A 21,426-nucleotide genomic window follows, 5' to 3' on the forward strand; every position below is an offset into this window, starting at 1 on the left:
TTCACTATATCCGTTTTCCCGGACCCCGCATTCACTATATCCGTTCTCCCCGGACCCCGCATTCACTATATCCGTTCTCCCCGGACCCCGCATTCACTATATCCGCTCTCCCCGGACCCTGCCGGACCCCGCATTCACTATATCCGCTCTTCTCCCCGGACCCCGCATTCACTATATCCGCTCTTCTCCCCGGACCCCGCATTCACTATATCCGCTCTCCCCCGGACCCCGCATTCACTATATCCGCCCTCCCCGGAACCCGCAATCACTATATCCGCTCTCCCCGGACCCCGCATTCACTATATCCGCTCTCCCCGGACCCCGCATTCACTATATCCGCTCTCCCCGGACCCCGCATTCTCTATATCCGCTCTCCCCGGACCCCGCATTCACTATATCCGCTCTCCCCGGACCCCGCATTCTCTATATCCGCTCTCCCCGGACCCCGCATTCTCTATATCCGCTCTCCCCGGACCCCGCATTCTCTATATCCGCTCTCCCCGGACCCCGCATTCACTATATCCGCTCTCCCCGGACCCCGCATTCTCTATATCCGCTCTCCCCGGACCCCGCATTCACTATATCTGGTCTCCCCGGACCCCGCATTCACTATAGCCGCTCTCCCCGGACCCCGCATTCACTATATCCGTTTTCCCCGGACCCCGCATTCACTATATCCGTTTTCCCCGGACCCCGCATTCACTATATCCGTTTTCCCCGGACCCCGCATTCACTATATCCGTTTTCCCCGGACCCCGCATTCACTATATCCGTTCTCCCCGGACCCCGCATTCACTATATCCGCTCTCCCCGGACCCTGCCGGACCCCGCATTCACTATATCCGCTCTTCTCCCCGGACCCCGCATTCACTATATCCGCTCTTCTCCCCGGACCCCGCATTCGCTATATCCGCTCTTCTCCCCGGACCCCGCATTCGCTATATCCGCTCTTCTCCCCGGACCCCGCATTCACTATATCCGCTCTCCCCCGGACCCCGCATTCACTATATCCGCCCTCCCCGGAACCCGCAATCACTATATCCGCTCTCCCCGGACCCCGCATTCACTATATCCGCTCTCCCCGGACCCCGCATTCACTATATCCGCTCTCCCCGGACCCCGCATTCTCTATATCCGCTCTCCCCGGACCCCGCATTCTCTATATCCGCTCTCCCCGGACCCCGCATTCACTATATCCGCTCTCCCCGGACCCCGCATTCACTATATCCGCTCTCCCCGGACCCCGCATTCACTATATCCGCTCTCCCCGGACCCCGCATTCACTATATCCGGTCTCCCCGGACCCTGCATTCACTATATCCGCTCTCCCCGGACCCTGCATTCTCTATATCTGCTCTCCCCGGACCCCGCATTCACTATATCTGGTCTCCCCGGACCCCGCATTCACTATATCCGCTCTCCCCGGACCCCGCATTCACTATATCCGCTCTCCTCGGACCCCGCATTCACTATATCTGGTCTCCCACAGTACACAGTACACAGAAATGCAATTATTTTAGTAAATCCCTTTTCTCATCAGCAGTATAGAGCATTCTTGTGCCTTCTATCAGTGCTCAGGGGCCGGTCCTTTCGCACCATGTTGCATGTTATACTTCTATCATGTTACGAAAGATGGACTTATCCTTTAAATGTATAACCAGAACCCAAATGACTTTGAAAAGTAGGTGGACATTGACAGGTTGGATCATCCCCCAGCTGCTTACTTCTCCCAGGGCGGATCTCTATACTGCGGTTACTTGGTCTGTAAGGAGGGTAAGTGATGGAAAATCTCACTAATGGAGACAGAGGGCGGTTGGTATGCAGCAAAAACTTTGGCCTTCATTTTTGTTTCCCCCCCAACTGCACCTCTAAACTTAACCTAAGGGTAATCCATGTCTATAGGGATGCCGACACTGCAACTTTCCTCATCGGAGCACTGAGATCTGCTCGGGTGGTATAATAGCATTTGCCCCAAAATAAAAAAAAAAAAGGCCGGTCCTCCCATTCAGGAATCAGTCTGGCTGGTCGGGTGAACATCCAAGGGCGGACTGACAACTCATGGGGCCCCCGGGCAATAGGGGATCATGGGGCCCGTGTCCTTGCCCAAACTCAAAAATACCTATGAAAAAGGTACCAGGGGGCATCTCATGGGGCCCCCTACTGACCCCGGGCCCTCGGGCAGTGCCCGAGTTTTCAAATGGTCAGTCCGCCCCTGCTGCTATGTGTACAGAATTGCAACTGGGCATCTCAGCGACTTGATTGCAACCATTGCCTGTGCACATCGCAGCTCACAGCACCCTTAGGAGAGAAGCACAGCAGCCTGAAGACATATTTTCTTTAAAATTCCCCCCCCCCCCGTCACTGTCTATTACAGCCTAAGGTGTGGCAGTTGGTATTCAGCAAAAACTTTGGCCTCCATTTTTGTTTCCCCCCCCAACTGCACCTCTAAACTTAACCTAAGGGTAAGCCAGGTCTATAGGGATGCCGACACTGCAACTTTCCTCATCAGAACACTGAGATCTGCTCGGGTGGTATAATAGCATCTGCCCCAAAATAAAAGAAGCCCGGTCCTCCCATTCAGGAATCAGTCTGGCTGGTCGGGTGAACATCCTGCTATGTGTACAGAATTGCAACTGGACATCTCAGCAACCATTGCCTGTGCACATTGCAGCTCACAGCACCCTTAGGAGAGAAGCACAGCAGCCTGCAGACATATTTTTTTTAAAATCCCCCCCCGTCACTGTCTATTACAGCCTAAGGTGGGGAGGTTGGTAGGCAGCAAAAACATAGGCCTCCATTTTTGTTCCCCCCCCCCCCCCCAACTGCACCTCTAAACGTAACCTAAGGGTAAACCATGTCTATAGGGATGCCGACACTGCAACTTTCCTCATCAGAACACTGAGATCTGCTCGGGTGTTATACTAGCATTTGCCCCAAAATAAAAAAAAAAAGGCCGGTCCTCCCATTCAGGAATCAGTCTGGCTGGTCGGGTGAACATCTTGCTATGTGTACAGAATTGCAACTGGACATCTCAGCGACTTGATTGCAACCATTGCCTGTGCACATTGCAGCTCACAGCACCCTTAGGAGAGAAGCCTGAAGACCGATTTTTCTTTAGTATTCACCCCCCCCCCCCCCCCACACACACTCACATTTACGAGCGGAATCAGAAGCATAATGTAGATACAAAATCCTATAGGTAATTAAAATGATAAAAGCCTGAGGTCGTAGCACAGTCAGATCGATATCTTCATCATTGCATGAGCAAGTAGGCCTCATCTGTAGCCTCTCCGTGTTCCGGGGCACAAAGGTGGAGATTCTCTTTAAGTTCGCCTTGTAGAGCTTATCTGTAATGAGCTCGTCATTCAGAGAAACACAGGCAACCCGGTCCTCTTATGATTATTTTTAGCAGCATCTGTTGCCGTGGTAACCAACGTCTCTTCCCCCCCCCCCCCCCCCATCCTTTTCCACACTGATGAAAGCCCGGAGTTTAGAACTGTAATCCTGTCCTTAGGTTGTCTTCATTCAAGTAAATCAGAGCAGAGAGCCATAGGTATTATCTCCGTGATAGTAAGCCCACCCTAGTGTGCCCCGCGCTGGATGGTGCCTGTGACCTGCTTTAACGGCAGTTATTACAAAGGTGGGGGGGGGGGGGGGGTGGTGGTGGCAATGATCGGTGTCAGACACTCATTCCCTGCTCTCTTTCAGATCTGATGGTGGAATTCATGATAACCCACATGATGAAAGAGTTTCCTATGGATCTTTATATGTAAGTCGCAATAAGATGTTGTAGGATATTAATAAGGCTTTACATGAATGGTGGTGATGTACATGTTTGACAATGCATTTGGGGATATTGGGTTTGAATTATGAAGCTAGGATCGCACTTAAGGCAAAAGGCATGATGGTGGCGTACATTCCTACTGTAACCTACAGATGGTGGCGTACAATCCTAGGGTAGCCTACAGATGGTGGCATACAATCCTACTGTAACCTACAGATGGTGGCGTACAATCCTAGGGTAGCCTACAGATGGTGGCATACAATCCTACAGTAACCTACCGATGGTGCGTACAATCCTACAGATGGTGGCATACAATCCTACTGTAACCTACAGATGGTGGCATACAATCCTACTGTAACCTACAGATGGTGGCATACAATCCTACTGTAACCTACTGATGGTGGCATACAATCCTAGAGTAGCCTACAGATGGTGGCATACAATCCTAGAGTAGCCTACAGATGGTGGCATACAATCCTACTGTAACCTACAGATGGTGGCATACAATCCTACTGTAACCTACAGATGGTGGCATACAATCCTACTGTAGCCTACAGATGGTGGCGCACAATCCTACAGTAGCCTATAGATGGCGGCGTGCAATCCTACAGTAGCCTATAGATGGTGGCGTACAATCCTACAGTAACCTACCGATGGTGGCGTACAATCCTATAGTAACCTACAGATGGTGGTGTACAATTCTACTGTAGCCTACAGATGGTGGTGTACAATCCTACTGTACCCTACAGATGGTGGTGTACAATCCTACTGTACCCTACAGATGGTGGCGTACAATCCTACTGTACCCTATAGATGGTGGCGTGCAATCCTAGAGTAGCCTATAGATGGTGGCATGCAATCTTACAGTAACCTACAGATGGTGGCGTACAATCCTACTGTAGACTACAGATTGTGGCGTACAATCCTAGATTAACCTACAGATCATTGCATACAATCCTGCTGTAGACTACAGATGGTGGCGTACAATCCTACTGTAGACTACAGATGGTAGCGTACAATCCTACTGTAGACTACAGATGATGACGTGCAATCCTAGAGTAGCCTACAGATGGTGGCGTGCAATCCTTCAGTAGCCTGCAGATGGTGGCGTACAATCCTTCAGTAGCCTGCAGATGGTGGCGTACAATCCTTCAGTAGCCTGCAGATGGTGGCGTACAATCCTTCAGTAGCCTGCAGATGGTGGCGTACAATCCTTCAGTAGCCTGCAGATGGTGGCGTACAATCCTTCAGTAGCCTGCAGATGGTGGCGTACAATCCTTCAGTAGCCTGCAGATGGTGGCGTGCAATCCTACAGTATCCTACCAACTTTAGATGATGGCCTAGGGTACTAAGGTGGCCTGAAGACCTACAGTGGATTTTGGATTTACAAATATCCGTGTTGATGTACGTGTTTGGAAATGAAATTGAGGATATTTGGTTGGCGTTATGAAGCTAGGATAACACTTAAAACATGCCTTAAGTAGCCTACAGATTGTGGCATACAATCCTACAGTAGCCTGCCTACCAACCTCAGATGGTGACTTGGGGTACTACAGTGGCCTGCAGACCTCAGATGATGGCCTACAATCCTACAGTAGTCTACAAACCTCAGATAGTGGTCTACGGTCCTACAGCAGTGTTTGAATTATGAAGCTAGGATAACACTTAAGGCATGTCTTTAACATGATCGTGGCCTACAGATGATGGTGTACAGTCTGACAGTAGCCAAAAGACCTCAGATGGTGGCCTACAGACCTTACATGGTGTTCTAACGTCCTACAGTGGCCTATGGAGCTCAGATGGGGTCTTCAGAGCTACAGTGTTGGAATACATTCCCCCAGTAGCCTACAGACCTCCGATGGTATTCTATGGTCCTACAATGGACTTTATGATTAACAGTGTTGTTGTACACTTGATGTACATGTTTGAAAATGCAATTGGGGGTTTTGGGCTGAAGTTATTAAGCTAGTATAACCCTTAAGACATGCCTTATGCATGATGGTGGTGTACAATCCTACAGTAGCCTACTGATGGTGACATATAGTCCTGCAGCAGCCTACAAATGGTGGCGTACAATCCTACAGTACCCTTCAAGCCTCAGGTGGTGGCCTAGGGTACTATGGTGGCTTGCAGGCCTCAAATGAGGCCTACAATTTTACAGTAGCCTATAGACCTCAGATAGTGGTCTACAGTTCTACAATAGCTTTCCAGAACTCAGATGCTGGCATCCATTTTTACAGTGGATTGTGGCTTTCCAAGGAAAGTTGTGATGTACACGTTTGAAAATGCAGCTGGGCATATTGAGTTTGAATTCTGAAGCTAGTATAGCAGTTAAGGCATGTCTTTAGCATGATAGTTGCTTACAATCCTACAGCAGCCTACAGATGGTGGCGTACAATCCTACAGTAGCCAAAAGACCTTTTATGGTGGTCTACAGATCTTAGATAATGACGTAATGTCATCCAGAGGCCTCCAGAGCTCAGATGGGGCCTTCAGAGCTAAGATGGTGGTGTAAAATCCTACAGTAGCCTACAGAAATCAGATGGCATTCTATGGTTCTACAGTAGATTGTGGCTTTACAAGTAACTATGTTGAGGTACTTGTGCTGTACATGTTTGAAAATGCAATTGGGGATATTGGGTTGGAGTTGTTAAGCTAGGAATAACACGTAAGACATGCCTTTAGCATGATGGTGGCATATGATCCTACAGTAGCCTACATATGTTGGCATACAATCCTGTGGTGGCCCGCAGATCACGTATGTTGATCTAGGGTCCTACAGTGGTCTACATATCTCAGAGGGTGGCCTTCAGAGCTCAGATGGTGGCATACCATTCTACAGTAGTCTACAGACCTCACATGGTATTCTATGGTCCTATGGTGGATTGCGGCTTTACAAGTAACAGTGTTGATGTACTTGTCTGAAAATGAATTGGGGATATTGGGTGGGAATTATGAAGCTAGGATAATAATTTAGGCATGGCTTGATTATAATGAGGGCATACAATCGTGCAGTAGCCTACAGATGGTGGTGTGCAGCCTACCATCCTCAGATGGTGGCGTAGGGTACTACAGTGGCCTGCAGACCTCAGATGATGGCCTACAATCCTACTGTAGTCTACAGACCTCAGATAGTGGTCTACGGTCCTATAGCACCCTCACAGAATAAAGATGGTGGTGTCCATTCCTACAGTGGAATGTGGCTTTCCATGGAACAGTTGTGATGTATACATTTGAAAATGCAGCTGGGCATATTGGGTTTGAATTATGATGCTAGGGTAACACTCAGCACATGATAGCGGCCTACAGATGTTGGAGTACAATCCTACAGTAGCCTAATGATGGTGGTCTACAGACTTTACATGGTGTTCTAATGTCCTACAGTGGACTATAGAGCTCAGAGGGGGGCCTTTAGAACTAAGATAGTGGCGTAAAATTATACAGAAGCCTACAGACCTCAGATGGTGGTCTGCAGTCCTAACGTGGCCTACAGACCTTCAGATGGTAGTGTACAATTCTACTATGAATTTAAGACCTCATATGGTGACCTCATTGATGGGAAAAGGAAACTGGAAAAAATATATATCAACTAACTCGTTTCCTCAAGAGGCACCATCCTAAAAACAATACAAAAAGGGGGGACTTTAAATGTACTTCAAGGAAAAATAGTATCTCAAAATCATAATATACCACATATATCTCTTAAAATCTGAATTTGTAATAGATCATGAACAATATGTTATGGCACAGTTCATAGAATATAGAGTAAAACCCAAATCGAAGAAGCCACCAACAATTCTTTTTCACTTGTACTAATACAGATTCAACAAAAATGTGTGTATAGCGTCCCAAAATTTGACGTGTTTTGCACTCAAATGGCAGATTCCTCAGGATTGGGTCATTGATATGTACAAGTTCCATCGGATCATTGAATAAAATATCAGAAAGTATATTCAGTTTACGATCTGTTCCATATAGCCACGAGGAAACCCTTATGTAGCAAAAGAGAAAAAAAACAAACAAACAGGTGACCAACAAACTTATATCACCACACCCTGGTGTTGGTGTGGGCTCCCCAGCCAATGCAGGGGTCCTATAGATGCCAACTTCAAATCCTAGATTCTGATTGGATGAGGTGGAGAGGCAGGGTGTTGACATCACTGTAACGGAACCGACCCAGTCTGCGCTTGGGTACTTCCGTTATAATACCGCTTCCCCGTCGAACACCGACCACAGACACCACAGCCGACCAAACAAGACTAGAAGACAGCAATCTGTCTGAACATGGAACTCTTTATTTGAAACTCAAACTGGCTTTTTATACACTCAGGGGACAAATCCCCCCTCCCTGCATAATGAAGGGCGGGGCGATCTATACTTAGCAACAAGAGACACACAGGTATTCAAACCTCACACCATCAGGAGGGAGGGCTGCTGGAGACAACCCCACACACACACACACACACACACACTAAGCTAATACACATAAACACATACATCCCATAATAGTTTGCTCCCAAGCAAGACAAACAATAGTACAATGGGATGTGACCACATGGCATTAAACAATCAACAACCTCCCACCCCAATATTAGGACAGATCACCCTGTACCCCTAACAGGCACAGGGTGACTTACACATAATAGGGATATGGGGAGCTCTCTACAGTGAGCTGGGTTCCATGGCCCCCCACCCAAAGTGACTCCTGTCACAATCACGCTCTCTCTACCTCATCCAATCAGAGAATTCTTTGCTTGCGTTTATTCATAAAATACAAGGCATTTTCTGAATGGTGCCCAAGCTGAGCGGCCGACCTCCTGTATTCACAGTGCAGCAGACTGGTTGCTCAGCGCACTATCTGGAAGCAAGTGAAGGGCGCAAAGGCGGGGCTTGGCAACAAAAGGAAGGCAAACCTGGAGAGGAGGGGTGATGGGGTTGATATATATAGTGCAAACAATGGGCTGTGTTTTCCTCCTGCAGCAGCTGAATGCTGGTGGGGGCGGAAGAGGAGGAGAAGCGGCTTTCAGCTGCTGCAGGAGGAAAATACAGGCTATTAGTTCCACTAAATGCCACCCCTGCCTGTTTCGACAGGTTGCCAGCCCCCAGGCTGTACAAGTGTGGCCATTCTGTCCGGGCTCTTGTCGACTTCTGACCTTCTCCTGGATGCGGACACCCCCTGGTGGTACCCCTCTCAATGCGGCACCCAGGGCACATGCCCCCTCTACCCCTCCGTAGTTTTTGCCCTGGTGCTACCACTACAGTATCTGCCATCCACCATCAAGGAGACGGCCTACGTTCATCCAGTCTAGATAGTAACCTCCCTGGAGGTAAAGTTTCAGTGCCACAAGCGGTAACCCCCCCGAGCTACACTCGGGAATACACTGCGGTGTTGCTCCGGGATCTCTTCTTCAGTTACCTTGTCCTGCGCTCCCGCGATGTCCCTCCTGCAGTGTCCCCGGCAATCTCCTCCAGCCGATGCCGGCATCTGTCTTCTGGGTTCCGTTCCCTGCGACGTCGGGACGTACAGGGGGACGGAACTGGCGGGAAATTCAAAAATGTGATTAAGTGACATTCACTAAATACACTAAAATCACATAGTATAACATTCCTGTATCAAACCATTTCACATACATTGTGTCCCGAGTGCTTTGTCCGGCGCCCTGCCTGCATTTTTACCGCCCTTTCTGCCTGGAAACTGAGAAACGTCCATGGCGTCCAAAAAGCGTCCCTTTAGGTCAGACGCGGTTTTAGACCGGCTAGAGAACAGCGATAGTAAATCAGAACCACTTGCAGAATTGAGTGATAATGATTGGTGGGGGAAATTCCTCATCAGACACTGAAAACGATTCTGCGACTGAGCTCAGCGATGGGTGAACTTGGCGCTCTATTTCACATTTCAGTGTTTTTGGTTTGATTATATTATTGAATTACATTTATTATTATATTATTATTTATGATTATTAAATTAGAATTTATGATTTCGGGTTTCAAATTTTATCATCCCCGGGATGTTTACTAGACTTGTTCAGACAGATTTCAGTGAGTTATTCCTAAGAATTACAGGCCTACAATAAAAAATGTACATATTTCCATGCAAAAAAATGTACCGCTTTGAGCACAGAAATACTGACGTCATCAGACCGCTAGGGAGGCTACCCGGTTTACCTCTACAGTCACCAGTATTGTTGTTGGGTAATTGACGTATTTATTGTTACTACATTGATCCTCGTTTTGTAAACTAAAGATTGAATTATAGAAGATATAAGTTATATCTGTAGATGAGTTATGTCTGTTCAAATCCAAGGGGAGTGTTGATGAAGCTCTCCCCCCCCCCCCCCCCTTAATAACAATATGGGTATGCTGTAAAGTCTGAAAGTTGTAAGGACAAAAGCTAGCAGATGCGCCACCAGAAAAAGTGACGGAACCGTGTCAATGTCTTGGTGACAGATGGCGGGCATATTACACCGAGCATGCAGCAGTCCATAGTGTGTGCAATTGGTAACAGATGGAAAGCAATCTTGCATGGAATACTGACGGGGTAAGGCGGGCGGGGGGGGGGGGAGGGGGTGCGGAACGCTGAATTTACATGCAGGACATAAAAATGAAAGTCCTATCCGATCTCCATGCTCTCTTCATTTAGTTCTTGCTCATTGAGTTCTCATTAAAAAAAAAAAAAATGACCTTGGATTTTTCATTCTTTTAAAAATATATAAACACAATGATTAAAACTTTGTATCTGTCTAATGTGAGTTCAATATTGGCAGCTTTAATTAAAAATAATATTCGGTAATCTTTAATTGATGGTCCTTGTTCAGTCCTTGTTATAGGTTGACAGCGCTCTGCCTATCACCTGTGTTGTCACCTTGTCATACGGCCTTCTGATGGAGACTTAAAGTGTTACTAAACCCCGGACCCGGCATTCACTATATCCACTCTCCCCGGACCCCGCATTCACTATATCCGCTCTCCCCGGACCCCGCGTTCACTATATCCGCTCTCCCCGGACCCCGCATTCTCTATATCCGCTCTCCCCGGACCCCGCATTCTCTATATCCGCTCTCCCCGGACCCCGCATTCTCTATATCCGCTCTCCCCGGAACCCCGCATTCACTATATCCGCTCTCCCCGGACCCCGCATTCACTATATCCGCTCTCCCCGGACCCCGCATTCACTATATCCGCTCTCCCCGGACCCCGCATTGACTATATCCGCTCTCCTCGGACCCCGCATTCACTATATCCGCTCTCCCCGGACCCCGCATTCACTACATCCGCTCCCCCCGGACCCCGCATTCACTACATCCGCTCCCCCCGGACCCCGCATTCACTACATCCGCTCCCCCCGGACCCCGCATTCACTATATCCGCTCTCCCCGGACCCGGCATTCACTATCCGCTCTCCCTGGACCCCGCATTCACTATATACGCTCACCCCGGACCCCGCATTCACTATATCCGCTCTCCTCGGACCCCGCATTCACTATATCCGCTCTCCCCGGACCCCGCATTCACTATATCCGCTCTCCCCGGACCCCGCATTCACTATATCCGCTCTCCCCGGACCCCGCATTCACTATATCCGCTCTCCCCGGACCCCGCATTCACTAAATCCGCTCTCCCCGGACCCCGCATTCACTAAATCCACTCTCCCCGGACCCCGCATTCACTATATCCGCTCTCCCCGGACCCCGCATTCACTATATCCGCTCTCCCCGGACCCCGCATTCACTAAATCCGCTCTCCCCGGACCCCGCATTCACTATATCCGCTCTCCCCGGACCCCGCATTCACTATATCCGCTCTCCCCGGACCCGGCATTCACTATATCCGCTCTCCCCGGACCCGGCATTCACTATATCCGCTCTCCCTGGACCCGGCATTCACTATATCCGCTCTCCCCGGTCCCCGCATTCACTATCCGCTCTCCCTGGACCCCGCATTCACTATATCCGCTCTCCTCGGACCCCGCATTCACTATATCCGCTCTCCTCGGACCCCGCATTCACTATATACGCTCACCCCGGACCCCGCATTCACTATATCCGCTCTCCCCGGACCCCGCATTCACTATAAGCCCTAAGCTGCACCAAAGGGCATCGCTGTGAAAGGGCCCGAAAGCAACGAGCCCCCACTGCATGTTCTTCAGTAAATGAATTGACTCACGGGGGGTAAGCCATCTTTCCATCGGATTGTCTGGCTCCTGAGGGGGGGGGGGGGAGCAGGGAAATCATGTGTTTATTTTGTCCCATTATCTGTTCCGTTTTGAGTTGCAGTGAAATCAGGAGGCCGGAGACACAAACATTGTAAATTATTAAAGCTAATTATGGTAACCTTAGATTAGACCTTTTATACAAACTCCTATCTGAGTTCTTTCCAATGAATGACTTCATTTTCCAAATGTGCTTCTCCCATCCCGCGGATACGCCGGACAAAAGAGATCGGATCAGGGATCAGCCGGCGCGATTAAAGTGTATTTGATCTCATAAATGATGCAACGCATCATCGACCCAGAAAATCGCTTTAAAGTGAACCTGGGTAAGATCCACACGGAAACAGGATGGAGTCCAAAAACATCACATTTTATTTTCTTTTTCAAATTAAGTTCAATAAGTTCTTTTATTGAACCCACATGGAAGAAAAATATATTTGAAATATATTTTAAAAATATTCTTCCCAATTTTGGCCATATTCAATGTATCTATATAATATATATTTATATATACAGTTGTGTTCAAAATACTATCAGTCAGACATCACTAACCGGATCAATCACTGTTTTTGGTGGAAATGATATTTCTACATGGCAAATAATTTCCTAGCAGGTGTAGTAGAGTAATAGAAATCCAACAGACCCGACAGTCAACTGGATACTTGCCCTCAGACGCAATTCTTTCCTGTTTCAGAAGACAGTTTTTGAACATTACCGGGTGCCCTTTGCACTATCTCCAGGCTCTGTTTCTCCTTGAATGCGGGTGGCTAGTCCACGTCCCTTCCTTACATTACCCGGTGGGAACATGATATAGCAACACCCATAGACTTGGGGGACTGGAGTAAGGCCTGGTCTAGTGTAGCTAAATGTTCCTTTAACACAACCACTATGGAAATGGCCTATAAAGTCCTCCTCCGCTGGTTCTGGGTTCTGGCCCACGTCTCTCACTCAAACCCATCTTACAATGATAGGTGTTTCTGGGGCTGTGGCCAGTGCAGGGATGAGATCCACACTCGTTGGACCTGCCCCTGTTTCGTGGGCTTTTGGATGAGGGTCTTCAGTCTTCCGTTGACCCTCTTCCATATAGCTTTCTGCAAAGATGTTCTACAAGCGCTCCTCCATTGTCCAATCCTGGGACTCTTCAGAAGCAAAAACTGGCCACGTACCTGCTTATAGCTGCCAAGTGGGCAATAGCCAGGGCTAGAAAAAACCCTCAGTCCAGTTTGTGGAAGTAAAGAGTATTCTGACCATCCTAATGATCCATAAGAAAATGACTAGTATTCTGCAACATTCCCATTCCAAGTTCCTTAGGGTATGGGACCCCTGGTGTTCATATGCCCTTCTGACGCTGCCCCCAGCTAGTATGGGCACCCCCGGCTAATAAGTCGCTTGCTATCATGCAGGACCTTTTTGTCTTCTTACCTGCCTTGTTCTTTTTCTTCTGCCTCACTCCCCCTTCTGGATTCTATCCTATTCTTCCCACCGCCACTTGTCCCTGTCTCGCAAGACCCACATGGCAACCAATCAGCTTCTGTCTTTCATTTTCAAAGCTAAGCTGAAGATGGAAGCTGATTGATTGTTATGCACGTCCGCTACAGGCATTGGCTGCTCCATTTTTGATAAATTCCCCGCGACATCTTTGAGGAAATTGTCCGCTTGGCAGCTATAAACAGGTACTTGGCCAGTTTTTGCTGATAAGAGAAGAGTCCCGGGATTGGACAATGGAGGAGCGCTTGTCTAATATCTTTGGAGAGACCATTTTCTTTTTTAATTTACACTGATGCGTTTTGGGAGCCTTCACACGCCATCTTCTTCAGGACTTGAATAGTCGATGGTGGAAAAGGACTTCATGTAAATAGAAGCAGTGTTTCATAAAGAGGAAAACCTATTTGGAATGCCAGGTCCTCTGGTCTGGAAGCCTTTTTAATCAACTATTTAAGCACTGATGGTGGCAGCATGTAAAGACCTCCAAAACGCGTTGGCCTAAATGATATTCGGATCTGACCCACCGGGCTCTGTCATGAATTTGCAGCTGTCACACCAGGGATATTATTTCCCCTCATATATGTCTTTTATCTTCTTGCTGCCCATTATTATTATTATTATACAGTATTTATAAAGCGCCAATAGTTTGCTCAGCGCTGTACATTATAATGGGAGACAGTACAGTAACAATACAATACACGAGGGGTTCGAGGGCCCTGCTCCTTGGAGCTTACAATCTAAGAAGGAGGGGAGAGTGGTACAGGAGGAAATAGCTGTGGGGGATGGAGTGGTGGGAAGAGCGGAGGAGATCAGCAGTTAGGTGAGGGTGGGGTAGGCTTCTCTGAAGAGATGGGTTTTCAGGGAGCGCCTAAAGGTGAGGAGAGTAGGTGACAGTCTGATGGATTGGGGTAGTGTGTTCCAGAGAATGGGGGAAGCCCTGGAGAAGTCCTGGAGATGGGCATGGGAGGAGGAGACCAGGGAACTGGAGAGTAGGAGGTCTTGTGAGGAGCGGAGAGTGCGTTTTGGGTGGTAGATGGATATCAGGTTGGTGATGTAGTTTGGGGCAGAGTTATGAACAGCTTTGTACGTCAATGTTAATATTTAAAATTTTATGCGTTGGGCAATCGGCAGCCAGTGGAGGGATTGGCAGAGGGGGGTGGCGGATACGGAGCGGTTGGTGAGGTGGATAAGTCTGGCCGCAGAATTCAGGATAGACTGAAGCGGGGATAGTCTGTGTTGGGGTAGGCCGGCGAGGTGGGAGTTGCAGTAATCGAGTTGTGATATGATAAGGGAGTGAATGAGTTGTTTGTGGTTTCTGGGGTTAGGAACAAACGTATTTTGGAGATGTTGCGGAGGTGGAGTCTGCATGAGTTTGTCAGCGATTGGATCTGGGGCTGGAAAGACAGATTGGAGTTTAGAGTGACACCTAGGACTTTGGCTTGCTGGGTGGGACTGATGGTGGCGTTGTTGGTCGTGACGGAGAGGTCCTGGGGGGGGGGCGGCGTGGGCTGGGGGGAAAACTAGGAGCTCGGTTTTAGCAAGGTTTAGTTTGAGGAAGTGGAGTGACATCCAGTCTGATATGTCGTTCAGTAGGCAGGTGATTCGGGCGGAGACTGAAGGGGGGAGGCGAGGGGTGGAGAGATAGATTTGAGTGTCATCGGCATAGAGATGTTCGTTGAAGCCGTGAGAGTGTATGAGTTGACCAAGGGAGGAGGTGTAACGCATATGTGCAACAGCAGACAAGGTGGGCTTTAACACCCATGTGCCACACGTGTGCATCGATGGCTGGCAGAGTTTCTGCGCAGGGAGCTCTTTCACTGTGTGCTTCCATTACAGAGACGGCTCTGTCAGAGACCGCTCCCAGTCTCTAGTAATGATCAGGAGCAAGCAGGACCAGCTTCTGATCAGTTGACTGTTGTGACAATGGTCATGTGATCAAGCAGAGAAGAGGGACTCAACACATGGTTTTGGGTGCAGTGCCTTCCACCTACAAATTCACAGACCTGCGTAATTCAGACTAGGCATAGGAAGAAAAAGTAAGTAAGCAGAGACCTTTAGTAGCCACATCAGCAGGTCTGGGGATAAAAGCTGGCCATACATGGATTGCAATTTTGCTGGTCCAGTAGGAACCAGACAACTTTTTGATCCATGTAAGGCCATTCCTTTTCATGAGAAGTCAATCGATCGATCAACTTCTAACGAATGGTACTGCTGGAAAATTTTAGTTCGATAGGTTGCCTTGATAGGTTATTCCAGCCTTTCTCAACCAGGGTGCCCAGGCACCCTGGGGTGCCTTTTTGAGGTTTCTTCAGGGGTGCCTTGGAAATATGTCTGAAATGTAGGAGTGTTCCACCCGCTGGCTTGTATACAAGTTTTTGGCAATATTTAGTTACACAAAGGCAATGGTTTTCATTGTGCACCATTACAGCCTTATAGCCACTGGCGTCCTGACAACCAATGACATCATCAGTTGATGAGGAGTATGTCGGTTGCTTGTACAGCATCCTGGTTTGACCCTCCCCTGACCCTTTCATTCAGTGCTGGGGTCACATTAGCTCAGTGATGGAGAAAAACTGAGGGAGGAGAGAAACACTGGGATACTAGTCAGAATAGTTTTTCACATTTTAGAGTGGAGCGCACTAGGGGTGCCTCGGGACTGTCCATAATTTTAAAGGGTGCCTCGGGACTGCCCATAATTTTAAAGGGTGCCTCGGGACTGTCCATAATTTTAAAGGGTGCCTCGGGACTGTCCATAATTTTCAAGGGTGCCTCGGGACTGTTTATAATTCTAAAGGGTGCCTCGGGACTGTCCATCATTTTAAAGGGTGCCTCGGGACTGTCCATCATTTTAAAGGGTGCCTCGGAACTGTCCATAATTTTAAAGGGTGCCTCGGGACTGTCCATAATTTTAAAGGGTGCCTCGGGACTGTCCATAATTCTAAAGGGTGCCTCGGGACTGCCCATAATTTTAAAGGGTGCCTCGGGACTGCCCATAATTTTAAAGGGTGCCTTGACTGAAAAAAGGTTGAGAAACACTGACTCCACCTTTCTGTTGTGTGTCTGTTTGCCACATGGAGCATGGAGAAAAGAAAGAGCAGCAAAGAACACAAATTGTAGAAAAGCATGGACAATCACAGGGTTACAAGTCCATCTCCAAAGATCTTAATGTTACTGTGTCCACTGTGCTCAGCATTGTCAAGAGGTTTACAGCATATGGCACTGTAGCTGGACGTGGACGAAAGGGAAAAATTGATCAATGATTGCAACAAAGGATTGTTCAAATGGTGGCTAAAGAACCTCAATCAACTTCCAGACAAATTCAAGCTGACCTTCAAGCACCGGGTACAAGTGTGTCAGCTCACACTATACGTCACCATCTGAATGAAAAGGGACCCTATAGTAGGAGACCCAGGAGGACCCCACTGCTGACACAGAGATAAGGTAGGAGACCCAGGAGGACCCCACTGCTGACACAGAGATAAGGTAGGAGACCCAGGAGGACCCCACTGCAGACACAGAAATATGGTAGGAGACCCAGGAGGACCCCACTGCTGACACAGAAATATGGTAGGAGACCCAGGAGGACCCCACTGCTGACACAGAAACATATTGTAAGCCAGTTTGGAGTTTGCCAAAACTTACCTGAGGAAGCCAAAATCCTTTTGGGAGAATGTGCTGTGGGCAGATGAAACAAAATGACAGCTTTTTGGTAAAGCCCATCATTCTACTGTTTTCGGCAAAAGCAATGACGCCTTTAAAGAAAAGAATCCAGTCCCTCCAGTAACAAATGGTGGGGGGTCACTGATGTTTTGGGGTTACTATGCTGCTTCAGGCACTGGATGTCTTTACCGTGTGCATGGCATGATGGAATCTGAAGACTACCAAAGAATTCTGGGGAGTAATGTAGGGCCCAGTGTCAGAAAGTTGGGTCTCCATCAGAGGTCATGGGTCTTCCAGCAGGACAATGACCCAAAGCACACGTCATAAAGCCCCCAGAAATGGTTTCAGACAAAGCACTGGAGAGGACTGAACTAGCCAGCAATGAGTCCAGATCTCCATCCCATAGAGCTCCTGTGGAGAGATCTCAGACCAGCAGCTGGGAAAAGGAACCCTTCCAATCTGAGAGATCTGGAGCAGTAGGTGAAAAGAAGAGCGATCCAAAATTCCAGTAGAGAGGTGGAAGAAACTGATTGATGGTTACATGAAGCCATTGATTTCGGTTATTTTTTCAAAGATAATAAATTGGGAGTGCCAATCATTTTGTCCAGTCCATTTTTGGAGTTTCTTATGGAGCTATGTAGGGCCCGGTGTCAGAAAGTTGGGTCTCCGTCAGAGGTCATGGGTCTTACAGCAGGACAATGACCCAAAGCACACGTCATAAAGCCCTGAGAGATGGTTTCAGACAAAGCACTGGAGAGGACTGAACTAGCCAGCAGTGAATCCAGATCTCAATCCCATAGGGCTCCTGTTGTGAGACCTCAAATCAGCAGCTGGGAAAAGGAACCCTTCCAATCCGAGAGACCTGGAGCAGTTGGTGAAAAGAAGAGCGATCCAAAATTGCACTAGAGAGGTGGAAGAAACTCATTGATGGTTACATGAAGCCATTGATTTCGGTTATTTTATCACAGATATTAAATTGGGAGTGCCAATCATTTTGTCCAGTCCATTTTTGGAGTTTCTTATGGAGCTATGTAGGGCCCAGTGTCAGAAAGTTAGCGGTCATGGGTCTTCCAGCAGGACAATGACCCAAAGCACACGTCAAAAAGAACCCAGAAATGGTTTCAGACAAAGCGCTGGAGAGGACTGAACTGGCCAGCAATGAGTTCAGATCTCAATCCCATAGAGCTCCTGTGGAGAGATCTCAGGACAGCAGTTGGAGAAAGGAACCTTCCAATCTGAGAGACCCGGAGTAGTTGGAGAAAGGAACCCTTCCAATCTGAGAGACCCGGAGCAGTTGGAGGAAGAAGAGCGCTCCAAAATTATTCCATTAGAGAGGTGGAAGAAAGTCATTGATGGTTACAGGAAGCCATTGATTTCAGTTATTTTTTCCAAGGGGTGTGCCACCAAATATTACATGGAGTGTGCCAATAATATTGTACCGTCTATTTTTGGGGTTTGGCGTGGAATGTGTCAGATTTGGCTTTTTATTTCTCCACTTTTTTTGTGTCCTACAAACAAAAGAAATAAACACGAGAATGCCGAAACTTGTAATCGCAACAATTATCTGGGTGAAGTGGGGCGTTATCTGACACAAATGCAGGGGTGCCAATAGTTTTGGCTGTGACCGTATAATTGCTGCCCATGTTTCTGGATGTATTGATCTCTCTTGCATGTTGCTTTTATTTATTGGAAATAAATAATCCATGAATATGATGGGCAGATAGTTCAAATGTAAAACATTTTATTATACAATAAGTTGCATTCTAGAATGATTGTTTATTTGTAATAAAATATAATTATCTTATTGATTTTTTTTTCCTCTCCCTCCCTGGCAGACGTTGTATACAGATTGTACACAAGCTCCTGTGCTACCAGAAGAAGTGCCGAGTACGACTTCACTATACCTGGAGAGAGCTCTGGTCCGGTGAGTTACAAAGCATATTTACTAAACCTGGAGAGTGCAAAATCTGGTGCGGCTCTGCATAGAAACCAATCAGCTTCCAGGTTTTATTGTCAAAGCTTCATTGAACAAGCTGGAGTTAGAAGCTGATTGGCTCCCATGCACAGCTGCTCCAGATTCTGAGTGCTCACGTTTTAGTAAATCTCCCCCATGGTCTCCATTGCTGTCTGTATTATTATACCTCTTTCACATAGATCATTTCATTCCTGTAGTGAAAAAGGAAGTTCTGACTCGTCAATCTTTGTGAATGAGAAAACTGCAAGTCCCATCTGCCACCGCGGCAGACGGACTTGTAGTTCTCGATGGACTGCCAGGGCGCTGATGAGCATCCTCCTAGTTCAGGGGTAGGGGACCTGAGAGCTGCAGGACTACAAGTTCCATCACGCCTCTGCAAGTCATAGCTGAAACTGTCAGTTTTGTAATCTTTGCAATGCATCATGGGAAATGTAGTTCCAGCTAGAGAGCTACAGGTTGCCTACCCCTGATTTTTGTGAATGAAAAAACTGCAAGTCCCATCTGCCACCGCAGCAGACAGATTTGTAGTTCTCCATGGACTGCCAGGGAGCTGATGAGCATCCTTTTAGTTCATTCAGAAGCCTTGTAGCTTTCAAACTGACAAGTCCTACAGCTTTCTTCCCGCAACTGTATGGGCTGTCTGCTGGAGCCTGACATTGCGCCCACCATGGACTGATCGCTGGTGCAATGTTTTGCAGGCTCCTTGGGGGGGGGGGGGGGGAATGTGCTTTTTTTCTGCAAAAATATGTGCATTTATCATTTTTTTTTTTCTAGAAAGGTGAACTTAGCCTTTAAGCTGCAAAGGCATTGGTTGGGGGTGTACACATAATACACGTAATTATACACCATCACGTTTGGTGAGCAGTATTATTTCTCCGCCTCATTTCTTGGCTGGAGGACGTCCAGCATCATCTGGACTTCCCTCTCTAGCCTGACTGTCTCAGTCCCGCCCTTTTCATTCCCTGGATTTCAGTTCCTCCAATCCTTGGAGGCTCAGCATGGCATGTGGGTGTTACCTAGGGAGGCCTGCATGCAGAATGTAGTCTACCTAGAAACACTGTGTCATAAACCTTTTCTACAATCCTTCCCCAAATCTAAAATTCTTCTTTTACTGCAAATTCCCCAAATAAAGTTCAAAAGGTCCACAAAATGTCCACACTATTCAATCTTCCAAATAAATATCCAATTTGTCACTTCAAATCCAAGATACCTATATACTCCCACTCGTTAGGTGAATAAAGTTCACAAAAACTAAACTCGTGATAAAGTGTATTAACCGCATGCCACCCAGGCACTGTAGAAATACGGCGGCAGGGCGGCACTGGCAGGCAAAACCACGTTTTAAAACGTGTGTTTTGTAAACAAATAGGGGGCGCGCGCGCGAGCCGTGCCACCGCCCTATCTGTCCCGCCGATCACCGCCGCGGATGTCAGTAGCCGGGTCACAGCCGGTCCTTAGCGGCTATCTCCCGTCGATCGGCGGTAAACAGTGACAGAGAGCACAGCTGCAGTAGCTGTGCTGTCTATCACTTCCTTGTCAGCTCGAGGATGAGCTGATCGAGAAAGAAGAGTTTCTTTCTCTCTCTCGATCAGCCTTGTCCCGTGCAACACACACCCCCGCCCCCTAGTAAAACACGCCCCTCACTCAGATAACCCTTCCCTGCAAAATAAAGTTAACCCCTTCCTCCCCAGTGCCATTAGTAAAGTGTCAGTGTTTTTTTTTTTTTTTTGCACTGATCACTGTATTAGTGTTTTTGGGGATGTCAGTGACCCCAAGTCAGTACCCCCCAATGTCAGAATGTCCGCCGCAGTCCCGCCATAAGTCGCTGATCGCCGCCATTATTAGAATAAAAAAAACCCCTAAAAATCCCAGTATCTTTCCTGCCATTTGTAAACGCTATAACTTTCACGTAAACCAATTAATTTACACGTTTTGGGTTTTTCTTTAGCAAAGACATGTCGCAGAATGCATTTTGGCAGAAATTTATGACTAAATTTGATTTTTGCATTTTTTTTTACTGGACATGTTTTATAGCAAAAAGTCCAAAATATTGTTTTTTTTCCCTCAAAATTGTCAGCCTTTTTTTTATAGCGCAAAAAATAAAAACCGCACAGGCGATCAAATACCACCGAAAGAAAGCTCAATTTGTGGGGGAAAAAAAGGATGTAAATTTCATTTATGTACCATATTGCATGACCGCGCAATTGTCCGTTAAACTAGCGCAGCGCTGTATAGCAGAAAAATGGCGTAAGTTGCAGTATCTATACCATAGTTTGTAGACGCTATAACTTCACACAAAGCAATCAATATACA

The 21,426-nt window shown here is 47.6% G+C and overlaps 1 protein-coding gene across 1 annotated transcript in view; it reads left to right on the top strand.

Moving 5' to 3' along the window:
* Nucleotides 1–1,344: 1,344 nt before the first annotated feature.
* Nucleotides 1,345–21,426, top strand: part of LOC149434156 (armadillo-like helical domain-containing protein 3) — a gene marked incomplete at its 3' end in the record, with an annotated part of 51,527 nt that continues 31,445 nt past the window's right edge. Inside the window, exons 1-2 of the mRNA XM_089664034.1 lie at nucleotides 1,345–3,769; nucleotides 18,974–19,062. Coding sequence (XP_089520160.1) covers nucleotides 3,714–3,769; nucleotides 18,974–19,062 — 145 coding nt within the window. The remainder of the gene's footprint in view (nucleotides 3,770–18,973; nucleotides 19,063–21,426) is intronic.

This window comes from Staurois parvus, unplaced genomic scaffold, assembly GCF_062004578.1.
Source record: "Staurois parvus isolate SC_StPar_1 unplaced genomic scaffold, SC_StPar_1.0 ptg001817l, whole genome shotgun sequence".
Classification (NCBI taxonomy): Eukaryota; Metazoa; Chordata; class Amphibia; order Anura; family Ranidae; genus Staurois; species Staurois parvus.